This window comes from Mytilus californianus, unplaced genomic scaffold (assembly GCF_021869535.1).
Source record: "Mytilus californianus isolate M0D057914Y unplaced genomic scaffold, xbMytCali1.0.p SCAF_7, whole genome shotgun sequence".
Lineage (NCBI taxonomy): Eukaryota > Metazoa > Mollusca > Bivalvia > Mytilida > Mytilidae > Mytilus > Mytilus californianus.
Genome location: NW_026262723.1, coordinates 94,869,589 through 94,895,007, shown reverse-complemented (window position 1 = coordinate 94,895,007; position 25,419 = coordinate 94,869,589). Strand labels below are relative to the sequence as shown.

The 25,419-nt window shown below is 31.7% G+C and overlaps 1 protein-coding gene across 1 annotated transcript in view; it reads left to right on the top strand.

Annotated features, from left to right (window-relative positions):
• LOC127709264 (uncharacterized) overlaps nucleotides 1-23,828 on the top strand; it is a 34,371-nt gene extending 10,543 nt beyond the window's left edge. Inside the window, exons 3-19 of the mRNA XM_052214692.1 lie at nucleotides 1,074-1,250; nucleotides 2,891-3,018; nucleotides 6,406-6,483; nucleotides 7,125-7,245; nucleotides 8,451-8,579; nucleotides 8,756-8,842; nucleotides 9,953-10,057; nucleotides 11,357-11,438; nucleotides 12,002-12,114; nucleotides 14,062-14,156; nucleotides 16,043-16,082; nucleotides 16,975-17,073; nucleotides 17,395-17,490; nucleotides 20,714-20,857; nucleotides 21,530-21,583; nucleotides 21,984-22,069; nucleotides 23,349-23,828. Coding sequence (XP_052070652.1) covers nucleotides 1,074-1,250; nucleotides 2,891-3,018; nucleotides 6,406-6,483; nucleotides 7,125-7,245; nucleotides 8,451-8,579; nucleotides 8,756-8,842; nucleotides 9,953-10,057; nucleotides 11,357-11,438; nucleotides 12,002-12,114; nucleotides 14,062-14,156; nucleotides 16,043-16,082; nucleotides 16,975-17,073; nucleotides 17,395-17,490; nucleotides 20,714-20,857; nucleotides 21,530-21,583; nucleotides 21,984-22,069; nucleotides 23,349-23,649 — 1,935 coding nt within the window. The 3' untranslated portion in view covers nucleotides 23,650-23,828. The remainder of the gene's footprint in view (nucleotides 1-1,073; nucleotides 1,251-2,890; nucleotides 3,019-6,405; nucleotides 6,484-7,124; nucleotides 7,246-8,450; nucleotides 8,580-8,755; nucleotides 8,843-9,952; nucleotides 10,058-11,356; nucleotides 11,439-12,001; nucleotides 12,115-14,061; nucleotides 14,157-16,042; nucleotides 16,083-16,974; nucleotides 17,074-17,394; nucleotides 17,491-20,713; nucleotides 20,858-21,529; nucleotides 21,584-21,983; nucleotides 22,070-23,348) is intronic.
• The last annotated feature ends 1,591 nt before the right edge of the window (nucleotides 23,829-25,419 follow it).

Here is a 25,419-nt window from a genome sequence, read left to right as displayed (position 1 = left end):
ACCACAAAACTAAGGTCAAGTACAAATTTTTTGTTTCCGTTTTCTTACTTTAGTTTGCCTCAACCAAATGTTATGAAACTTATACACAATGCTTATTACTACATAATACAGATTAAGTACGAAATTTGGTGGCGACCCTTTTACCATTCTTGAGTTATGTCCCTTTATAAACATAAAAATTGCTGAATTTTTCGTTTCCGTTCTCTTAACTTTAGTTTGTCTCAAGCAAATGTTATAAAACTTCTACACAACTGTTCTAGAGTTATGCGTGTTTACAAATTATAGAAAAATTGCTGAATTTTTAGTTTCTGTCTGTTCTCTACTTAAGTTAGCCTCAACCAAATGTTATGTGACTTACACACAATGCTTATTACCACAAAACTCAGATCAAGTTCAAATTTGGGTAGCTTCACTTTTACCGTTCTTCAGTTATGTGCCTTTATAACTATATGATATGCAAGCGGGGGCATCATCTGTGTCCAAATGTGGACACTATCCACATTTATTTATCTCTAGTGTTGACATTTGTTTAAGGACAAAATGTTGCTAATTGGTGTATCAGGCAAGACAGGCTTCTAGACCAGATTTGGAGAAAGTGTTTCAATATATTTGATCATAACTATTGAAAATAAAAGGTGAATCTGCTGTGAGTTTGGTTTCATTCTGCATGTTCTGAGAGACTCCAGATACTTCAAGTTTAAGTTTATGCATCAATTTCTCCCTCAGAACTTCTTTGATGTCTCTTGTTCTGTCTATCAATCTGTTGGCTAGAACAAGTATCATGCTTCAGTTTGGAAACTAAAGCGATTCTTCCTGTTATAACTGTAGCCTTCCATTGACTTTAAGATAGAAAAAGTATCTTTTTGTTTGTATGCTTTAGAAAAGTTTGCGTCAGTGTATGATTTAATCATGTATAGCTCATATTTTTAACATCCATAACATTAATTTTTTTGGACAAACATTCATTTCATATTTAAAGATTACATAGAAATTATAGTGCATTTACATTAAGTTATTTTCATTTTTTTTTGCTAGTACATATTTTATATTTATTGTAATTTTGTTTATTTCAGATAATAAAACGATTAAAATCTAAGTATGGTAACTTATATACTGAAAGGAATGTATGTATCAGTGGAACGCACACGCATTCTGGACCGGGTGGATTCCATCAATATCTTCTTTATGATATTACATCTCTTGGTTTTGTCAAAGAGACTTTTGATGCTTTGGTAGAAGGAATTGTTATGGTAGGTTGATTAAAAACAGATGTTCATTACTGTAAATTATTTGCTCAAGACAGTGGACATCAATAAGATAATCATGAAATTATTACCTTTATATATATGATATGTCAAGATTAATTTTTAAACCAATTTTGTAGTAATGTGATAAAACTAATACATATAATTGTAAAAATGATTCTGTCCATTTCTGTGATGAAGCATACACATCATCAAAAAAACGTTTTATTGTACACAAAACATTTTCCTGTAATGATGTTGGAATAAAGACATTTTTATTAGTTCTTTGTCTTTGAGACAGCCGGACATTTTTTGTCTTATCCCGATTTCAATCCCTTAAGATTTTGTAACAAAAGGCAAGATTTTAATCAGTTGGGCATCATATAAACAGTGATTGACACAAAAACGATTTTAAACTTGACTTTTGTTATAAATTCGATGTTCTGACCTAAACTGATCAATTGACAGTGCATCATTCGAAGTGTGCAACATCAGCATACTAATATCTGCCTTAGACTCTTTATTTGAGGAAAATTATGCTGTCAACAACTTCGCTTTTGATTTTAAAAAGCACCTTTTTCTAATACAGGATGTTGACTTGACAATGATAAAACATGGACCAGAGGCGGATACGTAAAATCCGTGTACGTTTTCAAAGCACCATTGAGATTAAGTACCTCTTTCCACATAATTTCTTCAGGAAAATACTTGAAATGAATGTTAGATAAAGGTATCAATGATAATTTTAGCATTTTTGAAAAATTCACATGCTTAATTAAACCACATATCGTGTACTAGTTGAAACAACGTGGTTCTGACAATTTTTCACTTACCGGTACAACCTTTATTACTACCTTTTAAAATTTTTCCTCAAATTATGTTCATATACGTATTTCTGATAATTAAATCTTTTTGACTACAGTAAATTGATAAGATGCAAACCGCTGAAATTTAAAAAAAATGACTTTGGAATAAATAGAGCGATCAATGTCTGGTACAAAATAGTTTACATGTTGCTTGTAAATTATGATCTTATTGTTTTAAATAAGTTTTTCTGATAGTCTAAATCTATTTTGCTGAAAAGTAGTTTAATTTGAACCAGGAATGTTTTTAATTTAAATAAAAAAATAACTTCCAAAAAGATTGATTGATGTCCGGTACAAATAGTTTCCCCGACACAGGTGATCACAGGTTAATCTCACCTGTTAGACACTTAATAAACCTTGATTACAATGAGAGGGGATTAAAGTAGGGCTTGTTTATAGAGTACTGTCACATTTCTGACGGGAAAAGTGTGGCTGATTAAGACACAAGGTCAAGTTAAAATGGTTGATTTTTTTTAAATAACATGAACGTTGAAATGGCAAACCCACATAGCATGTCCGTTTCATGCTTGGCCCAGTCGGACAATGTCAGATAAATTTATATTTATCCGGCAAATATGACCGTTTTGGAAGCCTTGGTTCTTTGGTGAAAAATCAATAAGTTGAAGTGTTCAAGGTCAACTGTAGCATTTTAACAATGGCCGTTACATTTTACATTTGCCATTTATTGTTTATCCAGGACTGTTTTGCTAAGGTTTAGTAGGAATTATTTAAGATATTTATATGCTTAATTTTTCAAAGAGTTGATTTTACATTTATTAGAGTATAGAAAGGGCTCACAATAACCAGAAGCCAGGCAATATCTATGTAAACAGTGGAGAATTGTTGGAGAGTAATATAAACAGGAGTCCTACATCTTATTTGTACAACCCACCAGAAGAAAGAGCCAGGTAATGAAGAGGTCTACATCGTAACAGATTTTTACTGGTACACAAAAGTTTTTGCCCTTTCATTGAGTCTTATCAAACTCTTTTTAAATTTTGATTAGTTGCTAGCTAACACCATCAAAACAGGTCTAGTTGGTGTTTCACTGAGTTCAAATGAACATTAAAGCAACATATACATAAGTATACCCCTCCCTGCGAAGTATTCAGAAGGGGGGTATATAATTTTTCACCCATCAGTTAGTCAGTCATTTTGGTTACTGGATTTTACAACTCAAATTGTTTTTTTATGCCCCCGCTTTCATCGGAGGGGGCATTAAGTGTTACCCTTGTCCGTCTGTACATACATCCCAAAAATGGTTTCTGTTCTCTAACTTTTAGTTTTCCTGAACCAAATGTTATTAAACTTATACACAATGCTTATTACCACAGATTAAGGTCGAATTTGGGTGTCGTCACAATTACCGTTCTCGAGTTATGCCTCTTTATAACGTTATATGCAAGTGGGGCATCATCTGTGTCCCATGGACACATTCTCCGTTTAATTGGAAAATTGGTTTTAGGATATATTATATGGGAATACAACCTTGGATAGATGATCACATATAGTAAGAGATTGAAGAGGAAGATCCCTATTGATTTTCAATTCATTTTGTCTAAGGTCAAGGTCATACAAAAAAAGAGTAGATTTGTTCTTGACAATTTTACTGTCCTGAATCATATAACTTTGAGCTTGCTAACTGAATATTCTTTAATTAACTGATATTTTTGATTTTTAGGAAATTTTGTTTGAATTTAGAATTCATTAAACTGCATCTGAATATAGAATAACATATATGTAGCAATCATATTTCTAAAGATACAGTTGATAACAAATTTGTGATTTCTGAAACATAATCCACAGGTTTGGTTTTAAAAATTATATTAGGTTGCTGTAAACATGTCTGTTTTATTATATGAAAATATTAGTGGGTCTAGGTATGTTGGAGTTCTGTATAAATTTTTATACGACCGCAAAAATTAAAAATTTTTTGGTCGTATATTGGTATGACGTTGGCGTCGTCGTCGTCGTCGTCGTTGTCGTCGTCGTCGTCGTCGTCGTCGTCCGGCGTCGTCCGAAGACACATTGGTTTTCGCACTCTAACTTTAGTTTAAGTGAATGGATCTCCATGAAATTTCACCATAAGGTTCAATACCACAAAAGGAAGGTTGGGATTGATTTTGGGGGTTATGGTACCAACAGTTAAGGAATTAGGGGCCAAAAAGGGGCCAAAAATAAGCATTTTTGTAACTTTCAGACAATAACTTGTGTGTAAGTGTATGGATCTCTCTGACATTGTACCACAAGGTTCCATATCACAAAGGGAAGGCTGTAATTGATTTTGGGGGTAATTGCCTCAAAATTTTAGGAATTAGGGGCCAAAAAAGGGGCAAAAAACAAGCATTTTTCTAGTTTCATGACAATAACTTGTGTGTAAGTGTTTGGATATTTCTGAAATTGTACTACAAGGTTCCATATCACAAAGGGAAAGCTGGAATTGAGTTTGGGGGTAATTGCCTCAAAATTTTAGGAATTGGGGGCCAAAAAGGGGCCAAAAATAAGCATTTTTCTAGTTTCCAGACAATAACTTGTGTTCAAGTGTATGGATCTCTCTGAAATTGTACTGCAAGGTACCATACCACAAAGGGAAGGCTGGGATTGAGTTTGGGGGTGATGAATCATAAGGGGGTTCAAAAAATTGGGGGGGGGGGGGGGTTTTTTTTTTTTTTTTTCTTTTTTTCCTTTTTTTTTTCTTTTAAAATTTTCCATTTTAAGTTGGTTATTTCTGATTTATATTTAAAAGCAAATAATAATGATATGGTAGGAGATACACACCAAACAGGATGTGTAAATTATTATATAATAAGTATTGTGCAATAGCAAGAAATTTTCAATTGCACAGTATTGCACAATAGCAAGAAATCTTCAATTGCACAGTATTGCGCAATAGCAAGAAATCTTTAATTTAACAGTATTGCGCAATAGCAAGAAATATCCAATAGCACAATATTGCGCAATAGCAAGAAATTGTCAATTGTACAGTATTGCGCAATAGCAAGAAATATTCAATTGCACAGTATTGTGCAAAAGAAGATACTTCGTATAAATTGCTTATTTCTTGATCAATTTCAATGGGGTTTTATTCTTGAATTCTTGGGGTTCTTTAATATGCTGAATCTAACCGTGTATTAAGTTTTTGGATTTTGGGCCCCGTTTTTAAATTGGTCCACATTGAGGTCCAAAGGGTCCAAAATTAAACTTTGTTTGATTTCATCAAAAATTGAATTATTGGGGTTCTTTGATATGCCGAATCTAACCGTGTATTTAGATTTTTAATTTTGGGTCCCGTTTTTTAAATTTGTCTACATTAAGGTCCAAAGGGTCCAAAATTAAACTTAGTTTGATTTTAACAAAAATTGAATTCTTAGGGTTCTTTGATATGCTGAATCTAAACATGTGTTTAGATTTTTGATTATGGGCCCAGTTTTCAAGTTGGTCCAAGTTGGGGTCCAAAATTAAACTTTGTTTGATTTCAACAAAAATTGAATATATGGGGTTCTTTGATATGCTGAATCTAAACATGTATTTAGATTTTAGATTTTTGGCCCAGTTTTCAAGTTGGTCCAAATTGGGGTCCAAAATTAAACTTTGCTTGATTTCAACAAAAATTGAATATATGGGGTTCTTTGATATGCTGAATCTTACCATGTATTTAGATTTTTTATTTGTGGGCCCGCTATCAAATTGGTTCATATTGAGGTCAAAAGGGTCCAAAATTAAACTTTGTTTGATTTCATCAAAAATTGAATTATTGGGGTTCTTTGATATGCCAAATCTAACTGTGTTTTTAGATTTTTAATTTAGGTACCCGTTTTTTAAATTTGTCTACATTAAGGTCCAAAGGGTCCAAAATTAAACTTAGTTTGATTTTAACAAAAATTGAATTCTTCGGGTACTTTGATATGCTGAATCTAAACATGTGTTTAGATTTTTGATTATGGGACCAGTTTTCAAGTTTGTCCAAGTTGGGGTCCAAAATTAAACTTTGTTTGATTTCAACAAAAATTGAATATATGGGGTTCTTTGATATGCTGAATCTAACCATGTATTTTGATTTTGGACATTGGACCATAATAGGTAAATTAAAAAAATTGAAGTTCTTAGACCACATTCTTTCTGTGTCAGAAACCTATGCTGTGTCAAATATTTAATCACAATCCAAATTCAGAGCTGTATCAAGCTTGAATGTTGTGTCCATACTTGCCCCAACTGTTCAGGGTTCGACCTCTGCGGTCGTATCAAGCTGCGCCCAGCGAAGCATTTTATTGCTGATTGGAAAACATTTCTTTCAGATACAAGTATGATGTAGATAAGAACATGACTGTACTAAAGCTGGTTGATGCTGAAGAGAAGGACATCGGAATGATAAGGTAATACAGATAAATTTTATTCATCATTTACATAGCGGCAGGGGACATTTCACTACGTCATGGCAGTATTGTTCATATCACACACTGTTTATTTGCATTTATATTTGCAAAAAAGGAGTTACTGTTACTGATAATCATTTTATACAAAATAGTAAGATTTTAAATGAGTATTGCATTTATATCAGATATTTATCTGAATAGTTTACTCTGGTAAGTTTTGACATCAAAGGTAATAAGGGTAAACCACAATTTTATACTCAACATTCTTAATGATATCATGTGCTGGTCTTATGAATATTATTCATTTACACTGAACAGATATTTGTTGTTATAGCAAATATTTAATTATTTATTTTTTATGCCCCACCTACTATAGTAGTAGAGGCATTATGTTTTCTGGTCTGTCCATCGGTTCGTTCGTCCGTCCTGCTTCAGGTTAAAGTTTTTGGTCAAGGTAGTTTTTGATGAAGTTGAAGTCCAATCAACTTGAAACTTAGTACACATGTTCCCTATGATATTTTCTTTCTAATTTTAATTACAATTAGAGTTTTGACCCCAATTTCACGGTCCACTGAACATTTAAAATGATAGTGCGAGTGGGGCATCTATGTACTATGGACACATTCTTGTTTATTTTTTAGTTGGTTTGCAGTTCATTGTACGAGTATGAATAACACAAACCATTTAATCAGCAGTGATAACAAAGGATATGCAGAACAACTGTTTGAGATGAACAAGAATGGAGGAGCCTTCCCATCATTGGTTAGAAATAGAATTATAAGCTCCATTACAATTAATTACTTTTTCCGATATTTACTCAAGAAATATATTATATGGATGGAAGTTTAAAGACAGACATGTAAGCTTTAAACTCAAATATATGCTTCTAAAAAAGAGGCTAAAGATACCAAAGGGAAATTCAAACTCATAAGTCAAAAAATAAACTGACAGCGCCATGGCTAAAAAGAAAAAGACCAACAGACAAACAACAGTACACAAAACACAACATAGAAAAACTATAGACTGAGCAACACTAACCCCACTAGAAACTGGGAGCAGATCTCGGGTGCACCGAAAGGGTGAGCAGATCCTGCTCTACATATGGCACCCGATTTGTTGCTCATGTGAGTACAAACCTGGTGATAAGTTTAATTCGGTCAGGGAAAAGGGGACAGGATTTTAGTTACGACAATTAGAAAATATCCGTCGTCATCTGTTAAACAGATATTCCATAACGGTCCACCCACTCATGATGGCATCCATAAAATTTATGTAGGGATGAATTAGAAACCTTCTTTGCACTTAGCCGACATGGTGAATTTGTTTTTAATTTTTAAAATGCTCACATAGTAAGAACCTGCAGGAGCACAGGTCTCCTCATCCATTACACATTATTTTGATTCCAAGCAATTTTTTATGAATATTGACCCCACTGCCTGCTGCACTTGAAATGAGCATGCTACCGAGAAATCACACAAGAAGTGAGAAAGAGTCAAAAGATACCAAGGAGACATTCAAAACTCAGTTGAAGATAAACTGACAAAAAAAAGCACAAAGAAGTCCACAAAACACTGCTTAAAATACTAAACAAAAACAAAAATCTGATGTACTGTTCCATATAAAAATTTTGAATCACACATATAGTATTTTAAAAAATAAATTACTTGTAGTGATGCATTTGGATAGAAAAGTATTATTGTAAAATGTCTTTTGATCGACTTAATATGGCATAACACTGTATGTTGCTTCTGATAGTGCAGCTATTATCTTCTGATTTTGTTATATTTTATTTTAGCCTGAATTAAGCCCATGACAAACCTCCCCTACTATTATTATCCCATATACAATATTTTAATGTCTTGCCCAGTTTTATTGAAATTTAGGTTGAGTTAAAAATTAAATGCTCAGTGCTGTAAGTTTTAAATGTTTCATTTCCTCAATTCATAATTCTTCTTATTTTAATACAGGAAAAGGGTAAATTTGTTGCTGCTTTTGCTCAAGCTAATGAAGGTGATGTTTCTCCAAATACAGCTGGTCCCAGGTGTTTAGATACAGGGAAACCATGTGATTCACCACACAGTACATGTAATGGCAGGGTAAGTGTCTCATTTTTCATTTCATTTTCTCATTTTAACATGTTTTAATTGGTGTTTATTGTACATTTTCTTATTAAGATTCTTTTAAAACATGTCTTCAAAGAATCTTAAAATAGCAACATTTTAAATAATATTTTAACTATTTCTCTATGATAACATTATATAAAACATTTCAGAATGAAATGTGTGTAGCTTTTGGACCAGGAAAAGATATGTTTGACAGTACAAAAATCATTGCAGAAAACCAATATAAAAAGGCATTGGTAAGATTGTTGACTAAGTTTTCACTTGTTTATTGATTAAGGTAGCTGGGGTGTCTTCCTCCATCTTTGATTTTGAAATAGCAGATAACAATCAGTCTAGATCTTTGACGAAATTTGCAAATTTTGAGAGTAGTATGTAATTCATGTGTAAGACTGTTCATGTTAATATAGAAAATTATGCGTTTTATCATATTTATGGCTGTTTTTTACAAAAAAGAGAATATTTTTGTTTGATTCATTTTTTTAACTTTGCCACATTAGGGGAGATAACTCAGATATAAGGTGAGATAACTCAGATAAAATAATTTTTATAATAGAATGTGTTGTGAATCTAACTATTTTATTATGTAGCAAGAAAACGAGTCCGATGACCCCATTTTTGTCAATTATTGTAATACTGTCTGTTTAATTGGACTATAAAAATTCACCAGTCACAGAGTAATGTTAAAGATATCTGTCTATTAGCTTTAGCTTTAGGTGCAGAGCATATTATAAAAAGACTCAATTACTAGTAATAATTATGCCCCCGCTGCTAGGCGTCAGGGGCATGAAGTGTTACCCTTGTCCGTCCTGTCAGTCTGTAAAAGTCCCCAAAATTGGTTTCCTTTCTATAACTTTAGTTTGCCTCAACCAAATGTTATAAAACTTATACACAATGCTTATTACCACAAAACACAGATCAAGTTCGAAATACATCTAGACAGATATCAATGAAATTTTACACAGTTATAGAACACTAACTGAGGATGTACACAAAAGAATATAATCAAGATCGTACTTGCTAAATTGGACATAATCAAATTTACCTACTTCATTATTGCAATATGTGATAATTATCTCTCATAAGCAGAACTTCTCCTAAATGGCTGGACAGATATTGATGACACTTTACACAGTTGTAGAACACTACTGGAGAATGTGCCTAAAGGAAATATAAACTTTGTCCTACATGTAACAGGGGAGATAATCCAATTCACTTTTTCTATATTGCAATATGAGGTAATCTTTAAATGTGTGAAATTAAATTCTAGGAACAATCAAAATATGTCTGGTTACATTTTTTGCTTGAATAAATATACAAATAGTTTTTATTATGACTCATTTTTACAGGAACTATATAATTCCGCCAAAACAATGTTGACAGGTCCAGTAGATTTCCGCCATTCTTATGTAGATATGACAAAAGTTGAGGTGCAGCTTAATGCTACAACTAAGGTATGTAAATATTCAAAGTTTTAGTAGATTTCCACCATTCTTATGTAGATATGTCAAAAGTTGAGGTGCAGCTTAATGCTACAACTTAGGTATGTAAATATTCAAAGTTGAAAAAAAAAAATTGTAAACTATTAGCTTGTCAATTAATTGTAGGTTCATATACTAAGAATTTGATGACAATATTTTAATACTACAAAAACTGATATGCTTATTATACCTCTGCTCAAAAAAGGGGTATACTGGGTGTCCGTCTAACAAATTTTTGTCTCAATTTTATTGCAGCAACTACAAGTCGTAGCTTCTTGATATATGACACAAAGCTTCATCTGGTTATGCAATACTGTATGACATGTTTTCGGTTTCTCAATAATTTACTTCCTGTTTCTTGAAAACATGTCTTAAAAAGGTTATACACATGTATGAAATTTATTTATGATTTAGTCAATACTATTTCTCAATACAAATGTATTTACAGTTACCTAACTGGTACATAATAGTAAGCTTAGCATCAACAAATAAAAAATGTAATGATTTACTTTAAGTGAAATACTGCAAAAGAAAAGGAATTAATATGTTGAAGACAGAATCAATATAGAGGACAATATACAAAAAATCTGAAAAAAATAATTAAGAGAGTATCAGACTTTTTGCCTTGTGGTCAAATATTACAAAAGATATATATAACTATTACTGCGGCGCCTTGTGGTCAAATATTACAAAAGATATATATATAACTATTACTGTGGCTTCATTTATTTTCTTGGATACCAACTTTCATGGATTGAGGGAAAAAAATGTATTTTTGTGAATGTTGTTTTCATGGTTTTTGCTAAAGTTTGCATACAAAGGTATAGTAAATGTGTATTTCCTTGACTATTTAAATTCATAGTTAATCTATACACACAAAATCCACAACAAATTGGTATCCCATGAATAACACAGTATTATTAAGATGGTGGTAAGTGCTTGTAATGTCATGATTTGAGGGCTTGAACAGTGAATTTTTTCAGCATAAAGCATGTACTACTATTTGAAAATGGATTTCAAGAAAACACCCATTTACCACCATTTATAATGGTGACAGTAACAGTCATGGTACTTTTCTTCTAATTCATCTTATTTATGTGCCTATTTTAATACTGTAAAATAAAACATAACTCTGCATGAGTAGGGAATCACATAATAGAAGTAAATATATATAAATAGAATATATATTATGAAATGTTTTGTGATAATTTTAGAACATTAAACATGCCCAAGTAACTAAACTATAATATTTGTCTGTTGTTTTTATAACAGGTAAAAACCTGTAAACCTGCCATGGGATACAGCTTTGCTGCAGGAACTACTGATGGACCTGGGGCATTTAATTTTGAACAAGGTAAAAACATGCAGCAGATTTCAAGAAAATCGTTAAAGTGAAGACTTGTTTATTAAAAAATGTTAAGATGACTACCATTTACTTAATTGCAATAAGAAGCTCTCAAGGTCAAAAGTATTCTTATTAAAATTGATCACACAGCAGCAAGTTGTTTTTATACATAATTTCAATAAATTGCTTTGTATTGTGTGTATTTTTTCTGTCCCGTGTGTAAGCAGTTGATATGTTATTTGGTCTGTGTAAGCAGTTGATATGTGATTTGGTCTGTTAGTAGATTTGTTCTCTCGAAAGAAGATATACATTATTTTAGTAAATTTCATCAAAGACTAGACTGAAAGATGTGAACCACACAATAAATGTTATGGTAGGATATAATGTTCATAGTTTGGTTATCATGTTTTAGGTTTAAGGAAGTTTGATTTGAATAAGATGCAATATCAATGTAAACTACATCAAGATGTTATAACAATAGTTTCATGGTTAAATGATTGCAATATGGGTTTTTAGATTTTAGAATAATGTAATTTAATATTGAAAAATGTATGTCTTTGTATCTCACATAGGATCTAACTCAACCAACCCATTCTGGAACCTGATAAGTAGTTTCCTGAAAGCACCAACAACTGAACAAATAGCATGTCACAAACCAAAACCTATATTGCTGGATACTGGAGAGGTGAGAACTAGTAATATGTCTGATACTAAAAGTTTAACTTTTTTATATTGGAGAGGAAAGGCAGGTAGAGTGTCAGATTCTTAAGTCAATAATATTAGATACTAAAAAATTGAGAAAAAGTAGCATACCAGACATCTCAGTTTGAATATATGGACTTTGCCGTTTCATTGCAAAAGAGAGGTATTAATTTGTGAGCTATGCCCATAGTTCTTACAGTTTTGTATGAAAAGGTGAGAACTAGGATTAATACTTCTATTAGTCTCAGATGAGAACAAGTAATGTGTCCAATGTCAAAGTCTAAGTGAAGGAAAATAATAATAATAACATTTTTATGAATTTTTTGTATCTGAAACACTTTTCTGTTTTACCTTCATCAGGAATGCTCAAACCAAACTTTTTAATGACCAAGGATCAAGGGTCCCGAAACGGTCATATTTACCAGTCATGTTCTAAACTGAAAGCTATTTGTCCTTAATGTCAGATTGTGATTTAGGACAAATTAATTTTTTTCACATAAATAAGTTTGGCCATTTCATTGAGATCTGGTTTCTTTATCACCATTTTGCACTTGTTTTTGTTTTGTAATCCCTTTCCTGTAAGAAAAATGCTACTCCAGTATATTATGATAATCCTGAGGGCCCTCCGAATAACTATATTAATGCCTCTGGGAAATTTTGGCCAATGATTGCTAATCACTTTTTACCTGTGTTTTTAATTCACACCTAACAGTGATCACAAGCTCAGAACTGATATTATAAAGTAATTAAAATTCTATGACAACTTTCTTCATTATTTAATTACTTTTCAGCAAAGACAATTGGCAATTCTGATTTGAAATTAAAACTTGATTTAATTTACGTAGAAAAAAGTGATTTTAATGTGTGCTTTATTTACTATGCATACCTGGAATTGTCTTCAATAGATTAGACACTAAATTGTAAAATGCAAAATGATTTCATGCTCAATTAAATGAATGCAACTATTATCTGTTATATTCAAACACATTTAAAGGTAATAAAATTAAAAATCCTGTAATTTCCAGTCAATTTGATAAACAGAATGAATCCCGGAAATGAATTCGGAATTACTCGTACTTTAGTATTATCGTGAAACTTCCTGTTTTAATTTCATCTTCAGAATCGAAAGAAACGTTAACAATGTCTGAGAAATTTACCATTTTGAGTCATTAAAATCATTTCAATTTTAAACTGTTGCATTCCATTAACTGTTTAACTGTATGTTTTTAGAAAAACAGTAAGAAAATTCATGAAGAAAATGCAATGAAACAGTCAACACAAGTTCGTTGATGCTATGAATCTAGTGTGAATAATTTCGACAGTTTGAAAAAAGGGTCCAACTTTTAAGTTATCTCAAAATGACCGAAATTGTGTAAAAAAATATTCTGGATCCTTGCCAAGGATGTATAGACCTAAACATGTGAAGAGTTATATTACCAATAAGAGACCTAAAAAATAGCTAAATTCATCTTAGGTCGAAGGTCATACTAAGATTAGGGAATAACAAACATTCTAAAAATCCTTTTCCATATACACTGGCTACTTTTGTGGAATATTTCTTACATTATCAGATACTGAATGGTAAGAACAGAAAGAAAATGAAACCTGAAGTATAACTGGATACTGGAGACGTAAAAACATGTACTGTAAATTCAGAAATTATTGCGATGTTTTTATTATTACCAAATTGCGACAGGGTAATAATCTCAATATCGCAAAAATTAAAATTGCATTTTAGTCTAAAATAACAAAATTGCAATAATAAATGCACGCAATAATTTCTGAATTTACAGTAGTTTGTCTTCAGTCTATATTACTTGATACAATGACCAAATCAAAATGTGTACAATGATATAGATGATCTGTACAATGTTAAGACATTCAAATCTTCTACCCTATCAATATGTTTGTATTGCTTTATCATTAATAGATGTCATCTCCATATATGTGGGAACCAGAAATTGTAGATGTTCAGTTGTTGAGGATAGGGCAATTAGCTTTAATTGCTGTTCCAGCAGAATTTACGTAAGAAGTAGAGCATACACTTAAAACTTCTTTGCATTATAGCCAAAGCACTTCAAGAAGTCCATTACTTAAAGGTGAATCAGAAGAAAAGGGACGGTCAATAATATTATCTGTACCAATTTGTATACACCAAATGCACATTTTGACAATAGATGTCTCTTCAGTGATGCTGGATGCCAAAATATTTGAAAATCCAAAAGATACTTTATTCATCATAATGGCATTTTATCATCCTTTTCCTTCTTAACTAGCTATGATATTGTCAAAACATATAAATACAAGTACAATAATAATAATCTCCTTTCAAGCAAGTCAGTATTATAATTCCAATCTACATCTTAAAGATGATTGTCTAACTTGTGTTAAATGTGTTATTGTCGAGCAAATATTCACTCTGTGGTTAAAGTTTTTGAAATTTTAGTAACTTTCTTAAACTATCCTGGATTTCTACCAAACTTGGACAGAAGCTTGTTTATGATCATAAGATAGTATCCAGAAGTAAATTTTGTAAAAAAAAATCCTGTTTATCTGTATTTTACTTATAAATGGACTTAGTTTTTCTGCCAGTTAACATTACATTCACTTTGTGGTTAAAGTTTTAAAAATTTTAATAACTTTCTTAAAATATCCTGGATTTCTACCAAACTTGGACAGAAGCTTGTTTATGATCATAAGATAGTATCCAGAAGTAAATTTTGTAAAAAAAAATCCTGTTTATCAGTATTTTACTTATAAATGGACTTAGTTTTTCTGCCAGTTAACATTACATTCACTCTGTGGTTCCTAAAGTTTTTGAAATTTTAATAACTTTCTTAAACTATCCTGGATTTTTCCCAAACTTGGACAGAAGCTTGTTTATGATCAAAAGCTTTTATATAGAAGGAAATTTTGTAAAAATTTATTTCCTGTTTTTCCATATATTACTTATAAATGGACTTAGTTTTTCTTCCAGTTAACATTACATACAGTCTGCAGTTAAAGTTTTTAAAATGTTTATTGGATTCATAAACCATCCTGGATTTTTACCAAATTGGACAGAAGCTTCTTACAATCTAAAGATAGTATCTAGAGGAAAATTTTTAATAATTGTTTCCCCATTTTTGTTGAGCCTGCGACTTTTGAATTAAGGATAAATCATCAAGCAATGTAAAAATTATTTTCTTTATCATTTGTTCATTCAATAAATTTATGTTTCAACTCTTTTATAAATCTATAGATTTGATTGCATACTGTATTCCTTTTTTACAAGCATAGCTTTTTTCATACATTTCAAATGTTTTATTTCATTAACTGTAAATCTATTATGTGCATTCCCCTATCACACTGAAAACATAGACAACAGCAAAAGTAGGCGAGACACTGGGTTCCGCGGAACCCTTATGAATTTTTTAATGTAGTTAAACAAAATGTATTCCTTGTGTTCATATGAAACTATTTTGTTTTGGCTGTCGATATTTAATTTATTTTAGCTTGTCATCGTCAGTGTAAGCATTAGTATTGTCTAAGGACTGATAGATATTTCTGAGTTTAATAGTAACAGTGCTTGAACTCTTCTTAAAAATGTCTAAAATATATTGTTTTAGTCTAGGTTTGGAAAATATTTATCTACAAAAAAAGTTCCAATTTTCGTTATGTATTTTTTTCATTCCTTTTGAAATATCAATTTTAAGTTTAATATAAGTTGGTGAGATCCTAGCTTTAAGATATTAATCAATATTCATGTATATGTGGGAAAATTTTATAAAAAGATAAATGGTAAAAATGAAAGGTTAATAAGCCAAAAAGTGAAAAACAATGAGTTCTGTGAGTGAAATCAACAAATAATAATAATAAAACTGTTGCAGTTGAAAGTTGAATTCCTATGAGTTTGTCATTTTTGTTTACAGTACTATGTCAGGCAGAAGAACTAGAGATGCAGTGAAAAAGGTATATTATTTCTTGATTGATAACCTTCAGAATTGAAAGGATTACTATTAAAAAATAATATCAAGACAGTAAAGTTTGCTCACAAAGATTCTTTAATTGTATGTTAATAGTTTTGTGTTACATATTTAAAAACATTGCCAAATTTTTTGGTATTATTACAATGTGTCAACAATAAACTGGAGAGTTCAAATATTTTGTATGCTTCATTATTTTCTAAATTCTCTTCGTTCAAACGAACATAAATTATTTATGTACTAGACTATACAATTTCTGTATACTCGAACCAATCTGTATCTTATCTCATTCATAATAGAAATAACTAAAACACTAGTTTTAGAACTTGTCAGGCACGATGACCATTCCTTTTTATATATCAAACATTCAATTTGCAATACATGTATATCAAATGATAACATAGATTTATAATTGTGTAAATAAAGTCCACACCACAGAATTAGTCCTCTGTTTAAATAAACTAAAAAATGTTGCACTCAACAATCTACAAAAGACAAACAAAAAATGTTACAAAAGGTATTTAATACTGTTTTCGAATATATATGTGCTTAAGTTTATCTAACAAAACTACTTGTGTACATGCGAATGGTCAACGCCCTTATCGATAACTTCAAATTTAAATACACTCAGATTCCTAAAACCGGTTACAATTCTATTGGTATATTAATAGAATTATCATACGATAAAATTCATCCGCCACGTACATAAATATATATACTATTTAAAACAGTATAATAAACAACTTAAACTGTTGTGCGCTAAAAAGATCCTCCAAATTCAATGACAGTAAGTGTATTATGGAATAGTTATTTATTAGTCTTTTGGTATAGTGTTGATTTATTCATATCGACATTCCTTGTTCTACTTGTCTTTTTAGACTCTAGTTATGAACGGGTTCCCTGCAGATACCATTCCAGTTATTGCAGGACTATCTAATGACTATGCTGATTATGTTGCAACATTTGAAGAATATCAGGTATGTCATACTTTTATTTACATGTTAGTTGCTGACCCTTTCCAAAATGTCTGGACTAGCCATTATTTTTCATCTGTTTATATCTTGATAAAGTTATCTTATTTTTGTCTTCTATTATGTAACTTCTGGGATTGTCTGAATGAAACTTGACAGAATTTTACTTAAAAAATGAATTTGTTATTTTGCTGCAGGTTTTCTAAGACAGAATATTTGATAACCTTGCTAACCATAAAATAAAAACGCACACAATTCAAGTGAAAAATAAGATGTTACAGTTATATAAAGTTCTCTCTATCATATGTATTTTTCTTTATTTTCAAGGCACAGAGATATGAAGCAGGATCTACTATTTTTGGTCCACACACATTAGAGGCATATATACAACAATTTGAGATATTAGCTGAAGCCATGGCTAAGGTTTGTAATTTCACTCAATTATAGAATTAAATATTTACCTTCAAGTTTTAGAAATATCCTTGCACATTTGAATACCTATGTTTTTATTGCAAGGGAGATGAGATATAAAAGAGATCTAGCCTATATCATGTTTACCTTAGTCCTTCATAAATTATCATACCCCCCCCCCTCCCCCCCTAGGTTAGGGAAATAGTTAAAAACTCTCAAACATGTTTAACTATGTGCCTGTCTCAAAGCCAGTTACAAGTATACCAGTGGTGGTTGTTGTTGGTTGCCATCTGTAATAATTGTTTTTTGTTGGTTGTGTTAGTGAAAACCAGGCTGTTAGTTTTTGTCTCGCCTGTGATGATAGTGACAGAATACGGGATGGATGGTGTAAACTATGTTTATAAAGCTTTATATTTCAGAGGGTAAAAGGCCTGGATGCTTTATACCTTGAATACATATGCCTTATGTAACGAAGTTAATATCTGATATATGGGTACAGATGCGCAATTTATTTCAGGTAGGCAGTAATGGTAGCCTTTTCCTCAATTCCTCTGCTCATATCGTAAACTTGGATATGTATGATGGCTAGTTTTGAAGCTGAGACATTTTTACATATATGGTTAAATTTTTGATGCATAAAGTGAGATTGGTTTTTCTGTAATTTAGCAAACCCTGTAAAGTCTTTTGTGATGCGGCTTCTCGAGGTAAAAAATCCCTTTTTTTCACACAATAAGTTCTTTGAAAATTAGTTCTTTGCATACATTTGATAACTCCATAGTTTTTACACCTTTATTCTATGGCCCTCTGCTCTCAATATCAGCACAAATAGTTAAGCTCAGTCACTTGTTCAAAATTGAATTGACCTCATTTTCATGCTTCAACGTCTCTTTAGTTTTTTTTGTCATGTGAATTTCTGACTTATTGTGAGGAATAGGATAACTATATTTGGTATATGGGTTCATTGCAAGGTCTACATTTCTGTCAGACAGGGTTCACCTGACCTCAAACACATTTAATAGATCAGTGATCAAGGTTAAGGTTACATGATTAAGTCCATTTCTCATATTATAAGCAGTAGGTCAAAAATATGTGGTGTATTGAATGATTGTAAGGTGTACATGTCAGTTGGCCAGGTTTCATCTGACCTTGACCTCATTTTCATGGTTCAAATGTCAATGTTAAGATTTTATGTTTTGGTCTGTTTTTCAAATACTATAAGCAATATGTCAACTATATTTGGTTTATTGAATGATTGTAAGGTGTACATGAGGGTCTTGATGGGGTTAACAGAATAGAGAATAATGGGCAAAAAGTGCAGAATAAAGGGCAGAAAATATAAAGAATAGAGAAAATTAGACCAAAATAATGAAGAATAGAGAATAATGGGATACTGAAATAAAAATAGAGATATATGAGAATAAAGAAAAATGGTCAAAAATTTTAAGAAGACAAAAATAAAGGACCCCATCCAGACCCTCGTACATATCTATCTGGCAGGTATCATATCCTTAACCTCATTTTCATAGTTCACTGGTCAATATTTAGTTTCCATAGAATGATCCTCTTCTCAGATACCATAAGCAATAGTCAAGTATATTTGGTACATGGAATGATTGAAAGGTGTACACGACTGTCTGGTAGGGTTCATCTGACCTAGAAGATACATTTGTCTTTTAAAATACAACTGTCGTGTAAGGATTGTAATGATGCTATGTGGATAAATTATTCGTTTTCAAGAGCTAAATTGACAGTGTGTCATCTCTATAATGGCTTTCATTTTTCGCGATTGAAAAAATAAGTAGGTGGCGTAATGGGGAGATAATTTTTATGAAGTAGAATCCTGACTGCAGTATTATGGAATGATTTGATATTTAGTATGGAACTTTATAATGATGAGCTGTATTGTGTAAGCAGTTTTCAGATCTGCTGAGCAGTCAATTCCTCTTTGAAGATACTTTGAATTTTTATTATATATACTCATTGAGCATGGACTATTGTTTCATGATACCCAGCTTCTGTATTATGGGATTTTTGTCCCCCGCGCATTTTTAGCACTTTCATGTGTACAATTCTTGCCAGATTTTTAGGAAACTTATATCATAGGTTTATATCAGCAATATTTTGGATGAGTTCGAAAATCAGTGCTGATCAATTATTTTCAAAAGAGTTATGCCCCTTGGAAACATTAATTATATGGAAAATTGCATTGTTAGCGCTCTCATGTGTACAATTCTTGCCAGATTTTTATGTAACTTATATCATAGGTTTATATCAGCAATGTCTGACAAATTTGAAAATCAGTGCCGATCAATTATTTTTAAAAGAGTAATGCCCCTTGGAAACATTAATTATATGGAAAATTTCATTGTTAGCGCTCTCTTGTGAAAAATTCTTGCCAGAATTTTATGAAACTTAAATGTCATTCTTAGGTTTATATCAGCAATGTCTTTGATGAGTTCGAAAATCAGTGCCGATCAATTATTTTTAAAAGAGTTATGCTTGGAAATATTAATAATATGGAAAATTGCCTTGTGAGCACTCTAATGTGTACAATTCTTGCCAGATTTTTATGAAATTTATATTATAGGTCTATATCATCAATGTCTTTGATAAATTTGAAAATCAGTGCCGATCAATTATTTTTAAAAGAGAGATGCCCTTGGAAATTTTGATTATACGGAAATTGCATTGTTAGCGCTCTCATGTGTACAAATTTTGCCAGAATTTTATGAAACTTATATCATAGGTTTATATCAGAAATATCTTTGACGAGTTCGAAAAATCAGTGCTGATCAATTATTTTTAAAAGAGTTATGTGCCTTGGAAATATTAATTATAACAGAAATCGCATTTCATTTGCTCTGAAGCCTTCATTTCTCTTAAGATATTTATGAAAAGTTTTAAAGAACAAAAAAAAAGTGTTTTTTTTTAGTTATTGCCCTTGTACCTTGGATAGATAAAATATGTGCAAGGAGGGGGACATGGGATCTCTGTTCTTTTATATATTTGGTGTAGAACTCTGTTATGATGAGGTGTGCTGTGTAGGCAATTTTCAAATCTTCCAGGCAGTCACTTCCTTTTGGAACATACTTTGAATTTATTGTCATTGCATATTAAAGAATGGATATATACTATGCACAACATTTTGTGCAACTCCTTGTTGAAAGCCACAACTGAAACACTTAAATAGAGAAGACTCTTACTGCAATAAAACTGACATCTCTCTTTCATTTAGGGAACACCTGTGTCACCTGGACCTGTTCCTCCAAATCTGTTAGACAAACAGCTGTCATTTCTTTTGCCAGTTGTATTTGATCATGCACCATTTGGTTCACATTATGGTGATGTTGTGGTTGATGCCAAACCTTCATACAAACAAGTAAGTTGAAAAGATATTAAAGTTAACCTGTAGGCAAGCAGTTATCTAGATCTAATTACTTCTTCATTCTGAAGATTCTACCTTTATTTGTCACATTGTATTTCAACACAAAAGAAGGATACCATTAGGAACCATATGCAGTATTTACATGACGTGGTGCAAAATAGTGAATTTTGTGTTCAAATAAAAGATACATATGTGTAATGTCTTAAAACAGTATAACAAAAATACCGAACTTCATGGCAAATTCATTAAGGGAAAGTCCATAAAAACTGACAAAATCTAACACTATCAACTTTGATATCATTAAAATACATGTATAAATATTCACCAAGATTTTAAGGTTTGAATAAGATGTGAATTTGATTCTTCTATAAATATCACAAAAATTCTTAATTTTAACTCATTGAGCATAAAAACTACCATATGACACTGGGCGTAGCCATTCAAGCATCCGTCAGGAGTACCTAACCCAGACAGACATTTTTTATCATGAAAGTGACCTGAGGAGTAATTACTGTAGTTTCATTCACAAACTGAAAAATATCCATATATTTTGCTTTTGATTGATTTACATCATTATCCCTCATAATTCATGACAATTCTGATGGAAGAAATGCAACAGTTGATAAGAATGTTGTTACAACAGATTTTTCACCATTTTTATTTCAGGGAGATTCAGTTGTGGTTAAGTTTATTGGAGCCAATCCAAGGAATGACAGAAAGGTAGAGTCATTTTATTTGTATTTCAAAAACCCTAAATAGTTATGACAATTTTAGGTTTCAATAATATATTAATGTCTCTGTGCATAAAGGGATGTACACTTTCCATTCATTTACATGTGTGCACAGGTTGTTTTGTGTATTACTTTTAATGAACATTGTAGCTATGTGTACTTATATTTTTGTTACTTGTCACTCTGTAATTGAGACATGATTTGGTATGATGCAACTATAAAAATATTTACCTTTTGACATTTTTTCACTAATAAAATAGTTTTTGGTTTATCATATGTATATATTGTATTCCCAAAATATAATCAGTAGAACTATCACAAAAAAACATGGACGTTTCATTTAATACAATCATTTGTTTTTTTATAAAACTGCCTTTTTATATTTTCAGTGGGAGAACACATTCCTGACCGTTGACATGTTAGGTCCTGGTCAAAACTGGACAACTGTTTACACAGATGGACAATGGCCGACAAAGTAATTACATTTTAATTGCTTGAGATTATGTTTATTAATCCTTGTATACAGTAGTCTACTTCTCTTCATTCCATTCCTTCAGGATATGTAGAATGGCCATATATCAGTAATAGGAATAGGCACTGCTAAGAGGTTAAATAACAAAGAAATAACTGACCTCTTTTGAGGGGGGGGGGGGGGGGGGGGGGCGGTGGCGGCACTTCAATATTTTTATTGGTAGGGGTGAGCAGCTGAGACATCGAGTACCCCACCCTTTTCATATATTTTGTATATCAAAAATATATTCCTTGTCATATATCAATTAACAAAAAACAGACCTATAGATATATTTGGATATTTTTCATTTTCTGGTCCATTAGTATAGAGAATTTGTTTGGTCCCGCTCACCATCACGTTCATGTTTAGAAGCAAAGCAGTTACAATAATCACACCTTGCTTTTCCCATAAATTCGTCACATCTTAAATACTTTCCTTTATTTGCCCCTTTTATATCTTTCTATAAAATATATAAAAAGTAACATTGCCGTTCCCTAAGACACTATGGAATTTCTTTTCATAACTGTTATGTTTTATGTATACAAACCTTTGAATGTTAATTAGGTGCAAATGTCAAAATAATCGGATTTATAGCATCTATAACTAGCATCAGTGGAAATAACACATTGGAATAAATAGAGATTAAATGGTTTGACAAATAGCTGATGCATTTACGACTGTGGTTTAACCGCATCAAAAATAAGTACTGATATCTGATTAGTTTCATATACTTATGATATAATCAAGCAAGTGATAATATCAACCTATTTATATATTTAATCTGAATTTCTCACCCTTTTCATATATCATGGAGCATTAAATAGTGACCTATTCCAGCGGCTCATCCCTACCACTCATTACATAGTAAGTGGCCCCCCCCCGAGTCTCGGATATGGTTGAGGAAAATTTTTAAAAAGTAGCTTTCCCGCTACATGTAAATCTCAGGTACAACACCTGCCTTTTTAAAACTTACACCATTGTCCTTTTGAGAAAATGTCAACAGTAGATTCAGGCAAGTTTTATCTTAGCTACCCATCTACAGCTTACATTTTGATAGAATGTATCTTGACAGAATTGCTTGATAATAGGTATGGTTTTACATTTCAAAGTTTAATCATGGCTGATTGTTTCTAGAGGTAGCTGAGACTGGAGGAATTTGTCTATGAACAAGAGGGACATGTGTATGTATCAAAAACAAACTTTAATTTCTTCTTGAGTTAACTTTTACATATTGATTTTTTAGATTTGAATGGCATTCAACCAGCATGTTGCTAGGTGAAAGTGAAGTTACCATTACATGGGATATTCCTGCTGACCAACAGATAGGAACTTATCGTATTCAGTACTTTGGAAATTGGAAAGAAATAAGTGGATCCATTACAACATTTCATGGAAAAACAAATCAATTCAAAGTAACTTCGCTCAAAGACTTTTACAAAAGAAAGCTTCAAAAGTCAACATTAAAAGAAAAAATTAGGCAGAACATGGCATTGACAAATGATATTCTTGCATCAAAATTTAAAATTGCACAAAATATAGGTTGATTGAATTTGTGAACATATCTGTGTAGAGTTCATTCCAGGCTACTTAATCATGGGTAAATGTATGCTAGTCATATTTGTTTGAAGTGATTTCAACATTTATCTCTATAATTATATTTGATTGTTACTAATTTATTTAAATTGTTTTATAATTTTGTAATTAAACCGATCTTGTTTTTGAAGCATTTTTTTTTTTTTCTTTTTATAAAGGCAAATTGTCCACAAGGCACCTTGAACCATTTGTTGCAATTTTGAAGAGATCATATTTAGATGGTGCACTTTTGATGACCCTAGCATCTGGGTCATATTTAAATAACTGTCTTATTTTGTGAATTATTCTTCAGATGATTGATTGATTATTGGTTGCTTAACGTCCAGTGTCTTCAGATTGATACCAATGACATACCCATCTGTACAAATGTTGGTAATGATAGCTCAGAATTTACCATTAAACCTTTAAGAACGGAATTATTACAATGATTGATTGATTGATTGATTGATTGGTGTTTAACACCACTTTCAACACTATTGTGCTATTTCGTGGCGGTCAGTTTTTATTGGTGGAGGAAGCCAAAGTGCCCAGAGAGAACCACAGACCTTCGGTAAGAAAACTGACAATCCTAGTCAATTAAGATTGGAGTCGAGTGCACCTGCCCTGTGCAGGATTAGTACTCACAACCTCAGTGTTGACTGGCTAGTGATACAGTAGTTCGACTACTTAGACCACTCGGCCACCGAGGCCCCTAATTATTACAATGCACTCATTGTCGCACATCACTCTGTGTATTGAAGTAGTATAATGAATGCATAACTAACCAAACAACAATAGAAATCTACAGACACACATTGAAACATGATTCGGATTCAGAATATGAACCAAAGCTGACATGGAAACCCTTCAGTTTACAGTTATTGCATACTGAATAGCTTATTGTTCTTCATGTATTTCTTATATCATTGTTGATCAGTTTGGATTAATTTATTGCCTGGCTATAAAGGCACTCTCTAGAAATCCACATAGTTGTATTGCTTCATTTTTGTCAAGCCTTCAACTTTTGTCGAAAAAGCGAGACATAGCGATCCTACATTCCGTCGTCGGCGTCGTCGTTGTTGTCTTCGTCGGCGGCGTCCACAAATATTCACTCTATGGTTAAAGTTTTTGAAATTTTAATAAATTTCTTTAATAAACTATCCTGGATTTCTACCAAACTTGGAAAGAAGCTTGTTTATGATCATAAGATAATATTCAAAAGTAAATTTTGTAAAAAAAAAATTCCATTTTTTCCGTATTTTACTTATAAATGGACTTAGTTTTTCTTCCAGTTAACATTACATACAGTCTGCAGTTTTTTAAAACATTTATTAGATTCATAAACTATCCTAGATTTTTACCAAACTTGGACAGAAGCTACTTACAATCAAAAGATAGTATAGAGAGGAATATTTTTATTAATTTTTTTCCTCATTTTTGTTGAGCCTGCGATTAACAGCAAAAGTAGACAAGACACTGGGTTCCGCGGAACCCTTACAAATTTTTATTGGTGGACTGATTGTTGTTTGTTTATCATCAAGTGGTTTATCTATAATAGATGTAAAACACTTGACTACTTCAACTTCATAACAGATCTTTGACTAGTAATGTGACAATTGCTATCATAGACCAGTAGATTAACCATATCTTTCTTGTGTTCCTGGTGGCTTGTGACACAGAGGAAAAGTAATAATAAGCATCAGTCTGCTCCCTGCAGATCCTTTTGTGCTAGAATTATCATA